This window comes from Notamacropus eugenii, chromosome 2 (genome assembly GCF_028372415.1).
Source record: "Notamacropus eugenii isolate mMacEug1 chromosome 2, mMacEug1.pri_v2, whole genome shotgun sequence".
Lineage (NCBI taxonomy): Eukaryota > Metazoa > Chordata > Mammalia > Diprotodontia > Macropodidae > Notamacropus > Notamacropus eugenii.
Window position 1 is genome coordinate 82908556 of NC_092873.1, and position 14869 is coordinate 82923424.

General features: G+C 35.0%; 1 protein-coding gene across 1 annotated transcript; it reads right to left on the reverse strand.

Moving 5' to 3' along the window:
• Nucleotides 1–8739: 8739 nt before the first annotated feature.
• On the reverse strand, nucleotides 8740–9681 carry LOC140522707 (olfactory receptor 12D1-like). Its single transcript, XM_072638017.1, has one exon. The coding sequence runs from the start codon at nucleotides 9679–9681 to the stop codon at nucleotides 8740–8742; it is 942 nt and encodes a 313-aa protein (XP_072494118.1).
• Between the last annotated feature and the right edge of the window lie 5188 nt (nucleotides 9682–14869).

A 14869-nucleotide genomic window follows, 5' to 3' on the forward strand; every position in this document is an offset into this window, starting at 1 on the left:
CTATCCCCTGAGAAAATAAGCAATATATTAATAATACTAAAAACATTTCCACACCAACCATGTTACAAAAGAAAACACAAAAACCCAAGAAAGATAAATAAAACAAACAAACAAAAAGTATAACTTCAGCCTGTACTCAGAGTTCATCATTTCCCTCTCTGGAAGTGGATAACATTTTTTTCTCATGGGTTCTTTGGAACTGTCTTGGATCATTGTCTTGATAAGAGTAACTGATTCTTTTACAGTTGATCATGCTTCCAATACGGTTGTTACTTTGTACAATTTTTCCAGAATTCAATAACTTTACCTTGCATCAGTTTATATATGTCCTCCAAGGTTTTTCTGAAAACAAACTGCACCTCATTTCTTATAACAAATTAGTATTCCACCACAGTCATATACCATTCAATTGCCAATTTTTTCCACCACTAAAGAGATGCTAGAAATATTTTAGTACGAATAAGTCCATTATCATTTTTTTTTGATCTCTTTGGGATATAGATGTAGTAGTGGTGTTTCTGGGTCAAAGGGTATGCACAGTTTTTTTTTTCAGTTCTATATCTTTGTTTAATTAAATGCATATTTATTTATTCTTTTAAACAGACACTTCCACAAGATTTTGAGTTCCAAATTTCCTCTTTGTCTCTCCCCTCTGCCCACCCCAACACAGCATACATTCTGACTACCATTTCCTTCAATCTGCCTTCCCTTCTATCACACCCCTCCCTTCTCATAAGAGAACTCCATCCCTTCTGTTTTCTTGTGGGGAGAGATAGATTGCTATACCTCATTGCCCATATATCCTATTTCCAGTTATATTTAAAAACAATTTTTAACATTCATTTTTAAACTTTGAGTTCCAACTACTCTCCTTTCCTCCCTCTGCACCCATACCCACAGAGAAGGCAAGCAATTCAATATAGGCTGGACATGGGTAGTTTTGTAAAGCACTTCCATAACAGTCATATTGTGAAAGACTAACTGTATTTCCTTCCATTCTATCCTGCCCCTCCATTTATTCTATTCACTCTTTTGACCCCATCCCTCCTCAAAAGTGTTTACTTCTAATTAGCCCCTCCTCCCATTTGCCCTCCTTTCTATCTACTCCCATTTAATCCTTTCCTCCCTAATTACCTGTATTGTAAAGTAGATTCTCATACCAAAGTGAATGTGCATGGTGTTTCCTCCTTAAGTCAAATGTGATGAGAGTAAGCTTCTCTCTTCCCCACTCAAATCCCTCTTCTTCCCCTCCGTTGAAACAGCTTTTGCTTGCCTCTTTTATGTGAGATAATTTGCCCCAATCTATTTGTCCCTTTTTCCTCCCAATATATTGTTCTCTCACCCTTTAATTTACTTTCTTAGATATCATCCCTACCCATTCAACTCACCCTGTACCTTCTGTCTATATGTACATAATGCCTTCAACTATCCTAATACCGAGAAAAGTCTCAAGAGTCACAAATACCTTTCCATGTAGCAATGTAAACAGTTCAACTTTCGTAATTCCCTTGAGATTTCTGTTTACTATTTACCTTTTCATGGTTCTTTTGATTCTTGTGTTTGAAAGTCTAATTTTCTATTCTCTCTGGTCTTTTCATAAAAAATGCTTGAAAGTCCTCTATTTCATTGAATGACCAGTTTTTCCCCTGAAGTATTATATTCAATTTTGCTAGATAAGTAATTCTTAATTTTAAATTGAGCTCTTTGACCTCTGGAATATCACATTTCAAGTTCTGTGATCACTTAATAAGGAAGTTGCTAGATCTTATTTTATTCTGATTTTATTTACGCAGTACTTGAATTGTTTCTTTCTGGCTGCTGGCAATGTTTTCTTCTTGACCTAGGAGCCTGTATCAGTAAATACCCCAACAAAAATAGGGGGGCTTGATATCACAAGTTCATAAAAGGAAAGACAACTTCTGAAACATTAACAATTACTTTAATCAAGCACATGTATCAATCCTTTAACCAAGCATATATATTGTTGGTCTAATTCACGGGAGTCAGCACCCTGAAATTGAAAGAAAATACAGAATTCAACAGACAGTTCCGACTATCTGACCATAATTACCAGAAAGGGAAGCATAACATCAGTATTCTAAAAACCATGGGGCTCTTTAGAGGGTTCCCAAAGTCCTCATCTGGCCAAACAAACACTTCCAGTCAGTAAGCCACCAAAGAAATCATCAGATATGGCTTCCTCTGCCTCACCATAATTCAACAGACAGGAACAGATGTCTGACCATAATTACCAGAAAGGGGAGCATGACATCTGGCTTCTCAAAGCCAGGAGTCTCCTTTAGTGGCTTCCCAGAGTCCTCATATGACCAAACAAACACTTGTACAAAAACTAAGCCCTAAAGTAAAACCTCATCCTCAGAGTCTTTATGCACTTTTTAGAGCCAAAGGACATCATATTCCTTGAGAATCAATGCCTCATTAACAAAAGGCGTATATCTTTTTAGAAATCTTCCCAAACACAACAATGAGTGGGAAAGATCTTCTTAATCACATTCAAATAGAGGTATTATACTTCTTGACTATACTAAAACAAAAATAGTAAAAGATCCTACTTTACTTATCATTACAGAGTTCTGGAATTTGGCTACAATATTCCTAGTTTTCTTTTTGAGATCAGTTTCAGAAGGAGATTTGTGGATTCTTTCAATATCTATTTTACCTTCCGGTTCTACAATATTAAGGCAGTTTTCTTTTATAATTTCTTGAAAGATGGTGTCTAGGCTCTTTTTCTCATCATGGCTTTCAGGTAGTTGAATAATTTTTTAACTGTCTCTCCTGGATCAATTTCCAGGTCAGTTGTTTTTCCAGTGAGATATTTCACATTGCTATTTTTACATTCCTTGACTTTATTCTAAAATTTCTAGATTTTTCACAAAGTCATTAATTTCCATCTGCTTCATTACAATTTTAAAGGAATTGTTTTCTTCAGTGAGCTTTAGGACCTCCTTTTCCATCTCGTCAGTTTGGATTTTTAGGGCATTTTCCTCCTAATTGGCTTTTTGAATTTCTTTTGCCATTTGGGTTAGTTTTTTTTTTAAAGTGTTATTTTCTTCAGCATTTTTGAGGGGTCTCCTTTAGCAAGCAGTTGACTTGTTTTGCATGATTTTCCTGCATCACTCTCATTTCTCTTCCCAATTTTTGGTCTACTTCTCTTACTTGATTTTCAAAATTCTTCTTGAGGTCTTCCATGAATTGAGATCAACTAATATTTTTTGTAGGGCCCTTGGATGTAGAAACTTTGGCTTTGTTTCCTTCTTTTGTTTGCAGATTTTGGTCTTCATTGTCATCAAAGTAAAATTTCTTAGTGTGCTTCTTTTTCCAGTTTTTGCTCATTTCCCCACCTATTTACTTGACTTTTGAGCTCTTTTTCAAGGAAATTTTCTGCTTTAAGTGGTCATGGGTGTACTGTCAGCTGCTTGATCTCCCCACAATCCATGGGCCTAAAGCTCCAGAAACAGTTGCTGCCCTATTTTTTTTTCTTATCAGATTCCTATTAGCAAAATAGTATTCATTCCATGAGGTGGATAAGACAAAGTGAAAATGAGTTTTCAAAGAAAAGATACCAGGAGATCTCGTGCTTGTAAAAATCATAATAATAACTCACATTTATATTATGCTTAGAGGTTTTCAAGAACCTTTTCTAACTACAACTCTGTGAAGTAGAAAGAACAAGTAACGTTATGGCAGTTTATACATGAAGAAATTGAGACTCAGCATGGGAATGTGCCACCCCCATAATCACATAAGTGAAACTTTCAGAATTAGAATTCAGTCCCAGATCTCCTAATTCTAAATCTATCTGTCCATTAACAAACATACATTTATTAAGGACTATTATGTACACTATACAAAGCACTAGGAGTATAAAAACAAAATGGGAATGATTCCTACATTCAATAATCTTAAATTTTGAAGATGGAGATAACATCTAAACATATAAATAAAGATATGACATATTAAAATCAAATATGAGGTAACCTAGTTAGAGGAAAACATTAGCACTGTAGAATAAGAAAAAACCTGAGGAAGGTGACACAATCTAAATCTTAAAGGGCACTGGGGTTTTTATGAAGTAAGAGGAAGGAAGAAATTTTCTAAGGCTGGTGAATAGCTGTGAAAATGTTGTGGAGTCATAATTAGCAAACAAGACAAATACAGATAAATTATAGAGAGTGTAAAGAGTATTGATGTGGAGGTTGACTAGAAAGGTATAAAAGGATGACCAACTCATGAAGATCTTTAAATAGCAAACAAAGGAGTGCATGTTTGTCAGAAGTAACAAATAAATGTGAAAGTTTATTGAATTCAGAATGATATCGTGCCTTTAGCTATATACTGTATTGTCTTCCAGGGTTTTTTTTTTTTTTTTTGCCTATATACACAGTGATTTCAATAATTCATCATTTACTTATTGAGTTTCTTATCATTTCTTAATATTATTTGCTAAATAATATTCATTGAACTATTACCATGTGTGATTTCCTCTATCAGTAATTCTAGAGGAAGAAGAATAAGATAGTGGGTCCCCTCTAAAGAACTGTAGAATATAAAGGAAATAAGTAACATATGTAAGTAATTTAAGAAAAAATTTAAAAATCAAATAAATACAAATTACTGTAGTATTTCAAGAGTGGGAAGGGTTGCCACCAGGATCAGCCATGAAGCCTTCAAGTCCAAGAATTGAACTAAAGCTGTTCACAAGAAGAAAAAGACTTCTTAAATCCATAGGGTCAGGGAATGACAGTCTGATTTTGTGTAAGGAGCATAAATAGATTCTAACGGGAAGCACTATCCCTCAATACTGTCTAATAATGTGTGGATCAAAGATTAACTGACAAGGGAACTTTGAACCTAGGAACGACATTCAAGAGCAAGGAGTGGTCATAGTACCTAAGATGTTGTGTTGCCAACGTAATATTCACAACACTGATGATGACTGAATATGCCAACGTAGTTCTCAATCACCAAGTATAACAAACTCTCCATGTAGAAGGCAGAAGAAAAACATTTATTCAGATACCAGGAAGCCAAATCCTAAAACCAGAAAGCCAAATTAGTCATAGTAGCCAAGAAGCCAATACACATTGGCACTGCAGGAAACAAAAACATTTCCAAGCCTTCCAAGCCTCTTCCTGCTCCATGGTGGGACCTTCCCACAAGCACTCGGGAGCCTAGTTATCTGTTTGCCTGTGTCCTTCCCAGCTCTGATTAGCCTGACCAACTTCCATCCAGCTCTGCTCCACTCTTCCTGTTCCACCTTTTCAGCAACCTTCTCCCATCACATGTGACTTTGGCTTCCTTGTGATTTAAGCAAGTCACATGGGCCTATTAATGAATGGGAAATATTTTCCCATTTAAATTATCATCGTAGTCATGCATTGAACCAGGTGTAAAGTCAGAAGCTAGAAAATATCTGGGTTTCTGCGATCCCTGGAGTGGAGTGTGAAAGGTGTTAGTTTAAGCCCCCAGCTCAATTTGAAGCCAGAAGCAAAATGACTAGGTCAGGACTCCCAGAAGAAAGGAAATTGTGCAGTTCTATCAACACAACTGGTCTAGAAAACATATTGTGGAGAGATTTAAGAACTAGCTTAAATCCATGACAAAAAAAGGGACTAAAAAAATCACATTTCAAAGGAAAACTGTCCAGATCACTTTGAACCAAAGGAAAAACTGAGAAGCGAAAGAATGTACCAGTTACCTACCTTAAAAATAACAACAAAATAACATCTCACAGAAACATTATAGCCAAAGTCCAAAGCTTTGAGATTAAAGAGACAATATTAATGTAGGCAGCCAGGAAAAAACAATTTTAGAACTGAAGAGTCACAAGCAGTATTTAGCAGTCCCCACTTGAAAGGAAGGAAGAGTTTGGAATAAATATTTCAAAAGACAAAAGACATAAGCTTAGAAGAAAAATTAAGTCACCAAGCAAAGTAATATATACTTTGGGAATGAAGGAGAGGGGAACGGGGAAGACTCTTTACTGAAATAGAAGACTTCAAGCATTCCTGATTTTAAAAAGAGACCAGATCTGAGTAGAAACTTTGAAATACAAACATAAATCAAAAGAAACATAAAAAAGAAAGAAATTAATTGAAGGGTAAAAAAATAAACTAAATAATAATGAACTGTTCATATTCTGTTACGGGAAGATGATAATTGTGTTCCTTTAGAATCTGCAAGGCAGAACTGTAATTTCATTTTACCATGTATTAAAGCATAAAACTACTCACTTTTGCATATTGAACAAAAGCAAAAAAGCAAAAGTATTGAACATATCTTTCATGAAACACAGTTAAAAATAAATCATTCACTGGAAAAAAAGCTATTAAAAATTGAAAACTACATTAGAAAATAATTAAAGATTAGAATAATTAAAGAGGCTACAAAATAGAGATGAGATAACTTGATCTTGAAGAATGAATGAGTTACTAGAAAATCTAAAAAGCATTTTTGAAAAAAATAGAAATCCTAGAGAATGAACTGGAAAGTTTGAAAGAGAACCTTCCACTTTCCACCAACAAGGAGCATCAGTAGTCTTTTAAAGAGAAGCTAAATTTATTCATAATTCACGTCATGGAGGAGCACTGGCATGGAGAAGCAATGAGAGAGAAACTAAGTCACCATGAAGACAGACTTGAGGCCCAGCTTCACTGCTCTATGTTCAAGCATGCAGAGGCTTTAAAGAAAGGCCAATAACAAACAGAAGGCACTTTACACAGTTTAAAGAGACAAGTTGATGCTTTAGATGAACTGTTTACAAGCACCACTTCAGATTCTATGTTTCTGGTATCCAGCTTGCCACAACTGGAAGTTTCTCTACTTGAAGACTCTCATCTCACCAGTAACCAGGAAAGGGCCTCGTCACAATGACTTGGCCTCTACATTTGTTAATCTTATCAAGTTTGTGTTTTGTGTAAAATATATTTTCATGTAAAAAGATTAAACAAAAAAATGACTATGAATACTTCTCCTGATGGAGTTAGAGAGAAATTGTTTATTTGTGATCTTTGAGTTTCTATGGTCAATCTATGGAGAAGACAAAGAAGAAGAAGGTGAAGTAAAGTTCTTTTTAGTCAGAAATATTTCAATTTGTTATAAAGGAACCTTATAAATAAAATCACATTCACATAAACAGATTGCATGTTTTATTTTAAAAAACATAATACTTTATGAGGAGTCTGTGAAGAGCTAGCAAATACAGTATATTTCAGAAATGCTGTTTCCTTTGCTTAGTGAAGAGAGCCCAAAGAGAAAGAATTAAACTAGTTTATTTGCCAAGAGACCAAGTTTGACAATTTTCTTAGGGAAAAGGTGTTTTCAAATATTCTTAAGAGACTTAATCAGTTTCTGGATTGAATTGAATGGTGTGAGATTGAATTTTCAGGTAAATGAAAAAAAGGATTAAAGGTTCTTAGGCTATAAACTTTCTCAAACATGATATTAAGATTTGAAGGTCACTCTAGCTATAAACTTTCTCAAAGACAAAGTATAAATCATTACAAATGTCTAATTTTTTCTTGATTTCATTTGTCAATAAATTGTGTATGTTCAGTTTTTTATTACTTGTTCATAATAGAGAAATGAGTGATAGTTATATGGAAGTTATCTCTAGTATATTAAATAATTATTAATCAATAAATTCAAATGAGGGTTAAGTTAATTAATGTGAAACATTACAAATTTACTAAAAACAATTATGTGAAGAGTCCTGGATCACTCTAAAGATCAGGAAGATAACAGTAAATAGAAGAATGAGTCAAGGGAAGGCTTAGGGGTGACATAACAGTGAAATTACCCATATTCCATAATGCTGCTTACACATGGGGGCATTGGAGCATGGCCATTTTTTTTAACCAGATACATATAGTGTATGTTTTTTCTTCTCAATTTATAAGTATTCATCACAGTCTAAAAATAAAAGCAAAGCAATATTAATGGCTTACTTTTTTTATTTCCATCCTAAAATATAAATTATATTGTTTTAAAAACCTTGCAATATAATCAATGTGTAAACTGGCTTTCCTTATGTGTACTTACTACTTACAGGATCTCTGTGGTACGTAGTGACAGTACCATAAAAGGAAAAAAAGGAACAAAGACAAAGCAAGAATTTTAATTATGTCAAAATAAAAGGCACTTTTCCATCTAAAAGATACTATGTTTTGAATGTTTTGTCATAACCAAAGTCATTTGTTACAAATAACGAAGGGAGAATCCTTGGAGGAGTAAATGTAGGATTCTGGGAAGAGTATGAGAGTTACAAACAAAAAATGCAAGGGTTCAAATCACCGTTTTTCCTCTTATTCAACCTTGAACAAAGCACATAATATGTCAGGATTCCATTTTCCAATACGAAAAATCAGAAGTGTAGATAAAAATTATCTTGAAAAGTCCATTCTTGTTCTACTATATAGTTGTACTGTGATTTTGCTTTTTAATATACCACTAACTGCCAAAATAGGCAAGAATGTTCTACAAGTCAAGAAGTGGAAATTGAAAATTAATGTGAGAAGGGAGAGAAGGATAGGGCTTAAAATAAGAATCAACTGCCATCCACACTCTTCAGCTTATAGTTCTTAAACCATAGAAAGCACCTCCTCAGAGCTCAAAAAATCAGTAGGATGGGCCAAACACATCATATGCCTGAAATAAAAAATTCAATCAGATTTATTATTATTATTCTCTACAAATTAAAACTATGCCCAGAACTGCTCTTTAAAAATGTTCAGGAAACAATTTTTTACTAATGGCTTTGATCAATGCCCCCTTCATATCCTTGTTCCTCAAGGTATAAACCAGTGGATTCAAAACTGGAGTGACCACGCAGTACATGATGGCCACTATTTGGTCCTTATCTGTGGAGCCACCTGAGGAGGGACTAATATAGGTGAAAACAACAGGTACATACAACAAAATGACCACTATGAAGTGGGAAGCACAAGTTGACAATGCTTTCTGAAGCATACTACAAGACCGACTCTTGAAAAGAAGAAAACTGATAATATAGAAGTAAGAGAGAAGTATAAAGAAGAAAGTACTGATGGCAATGGTGCCAGTGACTGTTTCAAGCATCCACTGGTTGAGCTCTATGTTCCCACAAGCCAGATCTAGTAGTGGCTTGATGTCACAGAAGAAGTGTTGGATATGGTTGGATCCACAGAATGTCAAGTGGGAAGTCATGATGGAATGGAGCAAGGCATGGAAGAAACCAGTGATCCAGGTTACAACAGTCAAGGAGAGACATACTTGGTGCTTCATGAGAACCATATAGCGGAGTGGATTACAGATGGCCACAAAGCGATCAAAGGCCATGACACATAGAAGGATGACCTCTGTGCTACCAAGGAAATGGAAGAAATGGAGTTGAGTAATACAGCCTACAAAGGAGATAGTCTTGTTGGTGGAGAGGAAGTCATTTAGCATTTTGGGCAATGTTACTGTGGAGTAGCAGATATCCAGACAGGAAAGGTTACCCAAGAAGAAATACATGGGAGAGTGGAAGTGAGGCTCAGAGATGACAATCACCAGGATGGCACCATTTCCAATAAGGATAAGGATGTAGATGGTGAGAAAAACAGCAAAGAGGTAATGTTTCAGTTCTTGAGTTCCTGTTATTCCAAGAAGAATAAACTCATTCACTGAGGTATGGTTAGGCATTGCTGCAAAAGAACATAAAAAGAAGGTAAAAACTGTTGCCCTGTCTCTAACCTGTGGTTGATCCACCCTAGAACTATGCTACTAAAAATGGCACCAAAACATGGGAAAGTGATTACTGCTTTCCATGACATAACTCTCAAATGGCATGAAGAAATCATGATATCTCTAAGAGTGTATGGACAAGTAAGAAATTGTAAGCCTCATGACAGCAGGGTTCATGACTTCTAAACTTTAATCCTCGTCCAACACCTGCTTCAATCCTCTACATATAATAGGAGCTTAATAAATACTTTTGGAATTTATTTAAATTGACTGAATTAAACAGAACACCAATAGGATGACTTCACCATCACTGTCAAGAAAGATAAGACCCACAACACATATAGCCACTATAACTTGAAAAAGAGAACAAAAAACACCTTCCTGAAGAAGGAACTTCCTAAAAAAGAAGTAACCAATATTTTCTCAATATTATCTGATCACTGAGATGTCAGATGGAGTCCTAGGTCCTTCGACATTCTGTAATCCTGCTCTTCTCAGTCCTATTGATGCACACACTCAGTTTTAATAATAGGTTACTAGGGAATAAATGTTCCTGTTTTCCTTCAGTAGCCTAATTTTTTTTATTCTATATTGCAAAAGTTGTTTCTTCCCTGTTCAAAGTCTTGAAACACCTGCCTCATTCTTTCCTAGCCCCATCATCTATTGTCATATTCTCAATAACTTACAGTCTCATTTTTAACTTAAACTGATAGAAAGAGAATCATGAATAGGGCTGGATGAGAAGAGTACCATGAAATATGTTCTTACTGACATAAAAATGATGTTTAGGTTTTGTCTACTCATTTTTCTTGATACTACTTATCCCTGTATACCCAGATATCTGAAACCTCTTGGTAGGAATATTATTGTTTTTAAGTAAAAGCAGGCAATAAATGAAATAATGATAATGTTCACAGGGTAAAGCATAAGAAATATCTGGACTATCTCCTTGGGATGAGAAGAGGACTCCATGAAATCAATTATAAATATAAAAATAAATATAAATTCCTTTTCAACTCTAAACAACTTCAATGAAGGATCTTTTAAAATACTTATAAATTAAAAAAGTGTTTCAAAAGAGAAATTGTTTTGCAGCTGATCAGAAGGCATCAAGTGTATTAGAAAATGTTTAGTCAATTATAGCTTTCACCCTAAATGGACTTCCTGATTCCGTGGAAAGACTAGAAGCAAAAAGCCTTCCCAGAGGTCTTCCATGAAAGCTGCAACATTTGGACCTTCTTTCTGCCACAAATGACTTGTTAACTTGTGTGTTTTTACTATGGTAAGCAAACTAAGGAAACTTATAAATATGTAACACCATGGAACAAAGATAGAAAAAGCAGGGATATAGATGGAGTGAAAGAGGTATGTGAGTGTGTGTCTTTGTGTGTGTAACACAGAGAGAGAGAGAGAGAGAGAGAGAGAGAGAGAGAGAGAGAGAGAGAGAGAGAGAGAGAGAGAGAGAGAGAGAGAGAGGGAAGGAGTGGACAGACAGAAATGAGAGGACAAATTTTTGAGGTTTTAAAAAATCATAAAAATCATAATTCTGTTTCTAATGATAATGTTCTAATTTCTTTCTCTTTTCATGCCCAATTACACACATCAGGTTGGAATTTGTCTTTAACTGGTCATTTTGCTGTTTCATGGGCTTGTCAAAGGGGTGTACTTTATTGGCAGGTCCACATGTAACTCAGACTTACAGTTCTCTGAGGTATTACTTCCAAAGGAAGCATTACTCTAAATTGCTACATTATCTAACAGTATAATGCCAGCCTCAGTCCCGTGGCCAGTCAGTGATCTTCACCAACAATTAACATCAAAATGGTTTTACTTTCCACAAAAGAAGTCTACAAGCATGAAGAAATGACACCCTGCACACCATAAAAGCGCTGGGTGTGAAGATAAAAAGTCTTCAAGTCCTATTTCTGTGACTTGTTTATTAACTTAATCGACATTATTAGGCCTTTTAAACCTTTCTAACTCTTTACAAGGGAGTGTTTGCAAATATCACTGGGTTTGTCAGGGGATAGTTTGTCAGGGGATAGGTATTCAAATCATGATTTTTCTATGTACTACCTATAATGCTTTGAAACAGTCATTTAAATTCTCTGGACCTCAGTCTCTTTATTCCTAAAATCAGGGTATTGGACTAGGTCATCTCTGATCACCCATCTGACACTAAACCTGCTAGTTAATAAAATAGGAGTGGAAGTACATGCAATATTTTCTTGAAAGTATCAAGGAGCTACCATTTACAGTGGAAAAATGTTGCATTTGGCATCATTTTAGTGCCAATTCCAGGTCTGTCACTCACTCCCCATGTGACTTGAGATTCTACATAAATTCAGTATCACTTAAACTTTCAGAGTCACAGCTTGCTCATCTTTGAAATGAGATTTGACTACAATTACCTCTAAGGGTCTCTTCATGCAAGACTAAATGTATGATTCTATATTGTCCCAAATCTTAGTATCTTCCTTGTGAGATTACTTACAATTTATCCTGTCTATATCTTCCTTTCACTTAGTTATTTGCACATTATCTTACTCATTAGACTATGAGCTCCTTATGAAAAGGAACTGACACAATGCCTAGAACATAATAGGTGCTAAAGAAATGCTGTTTGACTAAGTGACTTCACTACTTCTTGGTGTTGTTCTGAGCAAGAAAATTATGTATGTGTGAGTGTATATATGGATATATATGTGTGTCTGTGTTTGAGTGCATAATATATTATATATATATATATATATATATATATACATTCATATAGAGTACCTTGTGATAAAATGACAAATAAATGCGAATAATCTTATAGAGTCCAAATCCTAACTCATGGAGTGAACTTAACTCGATTACCCAGAGAAAGAAAAGTGAGCTATTATAAATCAATGAGGAAAAGTTCCTTCACCTTTAAAGAAAGGAGCTTTAACTCAGGTTTAGAATATAAATATATTCTTCTATAGCTTAGAGGAAACAAAGAGCTTATTTTGCATACTATTTTGGAAGGTGTACTTTAAAGACACTCCCAAGGTTCATAATGCTTAGATAAATCTAGTACTAAATCAATGGATGATCATGGTAGGGCTATAAATTCTCCTTTCCTGTTAGGACCAATACTGGGCCAGATCGGTCTTAAAGTAAGAAATGAGAAAGTTTGAACTTCCTACACCTTTCTCCTGTCTGATCAGATTTTCAAACCCAGGGGTTGGAAGAGTCCTCAAATTCAACAGGTAGGCCGAAGGTTGCAAGGATGCCCAAAAATATGTTGACTGCTAGAAAACTTCCAGTCCTTCTCATTCTGAGGAAAGTTTTATCTATCTAGTGATGGTCTTCGTGTTTTAGTGAAAGTAATGCAACTTAATAAAATAAATTAGCCCCAGGGTACCAGTTAATCCAGTTGGAAGAGTTAAAAGGATGCTTCTCCATGTATATACAGGAAATAACACCCTTAGGGATCTCCTCTCTTGAGTTTATCTCTTCATGTATCTTGTTTTCTCTGTCTTCCATTCTTCTTCCTCAATTTCAGTACCCTGTGTAGAAGCAAATGACTCAGAAACTTGCCATTCTTCCCCCCTGCTATAATTAACATCACCAACTAGTCTCCACTGCCCAAACCCAACCAACACTATGCTTTAGATCCCAGTTTTCTTTAGTTTCTTCCCTTTTGAATTTTAGTTTACCAAATTGCCTCTAACTCATGAAATGTACCAGAAATTTGGAGAAACAAGACATCAGCTATTCCAATGGTTATAGAAAAGAACTCATTTGGATTGTCCTCAAGTTTACACGCAATGTCACCTGTCTGATCTCATGACTTCTCTCAACATCTGGAGTATTAGTCCACTTACTGTTACTTAGAGAACTCTCAATATCTTATTTTTGCTCTCCTCCATGCCTAGAATTTGCTCCCTCATTATTACAGTTTTATATAATCCTTGGTTTTCAGCCAGACTTAACCACATGAAGCTATTCCTACAAAACTGCTTATGCTTCCCTCTCCAAGCTTACCTTGTATTTTCTTTTTATGAGTGTTGTATGCACATATATGTTCACAACGGCTCACTCATTAAAATGTCAAGTATTTGTGGCAACCACTAATCATTTCTGTTAGGGAGTTCAGAGAAATTTTCATAAAAGATTTTTCACTTAAGCTCAGCATTGAGAAATTGGAAGTAATTGAACAAACACAGCTTGGGCTTTGGGCAATTCCTAGCAGAAGGAAAATTCTGTACAAAATTACAAAGATCAAATTTATTTGGAAAATAATTAAGGTATTCAATATTTAAATTATATATTCAATTATCTTGGAATAAAACATATATGAAGAGGGGCAGTTGCACACATGTCTGCAAAGTAATATGATGGCAGGGATCTAGCAAAGCTTGAATTCTGGGTAAAAAGGCCTGGACTACTTCAAAAAGTAATAGGGAGTCATTGATCTTTGTCTGGAGTAGTGGAGACCTTTGGAAGGATTCATCTGATTTCAATGAGTGAAATGAATGAGTGAAAGAATCATGTATTAAGAACTTATTATGTGCTAACATTGTGCTAAGCATGGAAGATATAAATAGAAAAGCTACAGAGTCTACTCTCAAGGAACTCACATTCTAACAGGGAAGACAAAACATAAGTTTGGGAGACAGACTGGGAAAAATAAAAGGCAATGAGGTTTAGAACAAGAATATTGGCAGTAGAAATAAAAAGAGGGTAGTGAATGAAGAAAACATTGTGAAGGAAAAACAATGTTTAAAAACAGATTAGATAAGAATCAAAGGATAAAAATTTGAAATAAATGAGGTTTTAATTCTACAGAAATTGCATCATTACATTGTTCAGTTACTGTCTAATATTAAAGACGAGATAATACAAATAAAGTAAATGACATTTCTTATAGATGTGCCACTTTAATACTGAACACATTGCATAGTTTTTAAAGGCCTAATCCACAAGCAGAGGAGCACAATTTTCGTTGCTACTCTTCTAAGGTCTAGGGATCTTTATTGTGGCTATGATATCTGAAGACTACCAACACTCTCGTTTTAATAAACCTAACTCTTTATAAGTCATCATGACAGCTAAACCGTCCCAAGAGTGCCTTCTTTTTAATTTTGTTGGTGTATTTCCTTTTATTTCATATTCATTG

What these genes read in the sequence shown, in the direction of transcription:
- LOC140522707 (XM_072638017.1), bottom strand. Translation starts at nt 9,681, where the DNA reads ATGCCTAACCATACCTCAGTGAATGAGTTTATTCTTCTTGGAATAACA.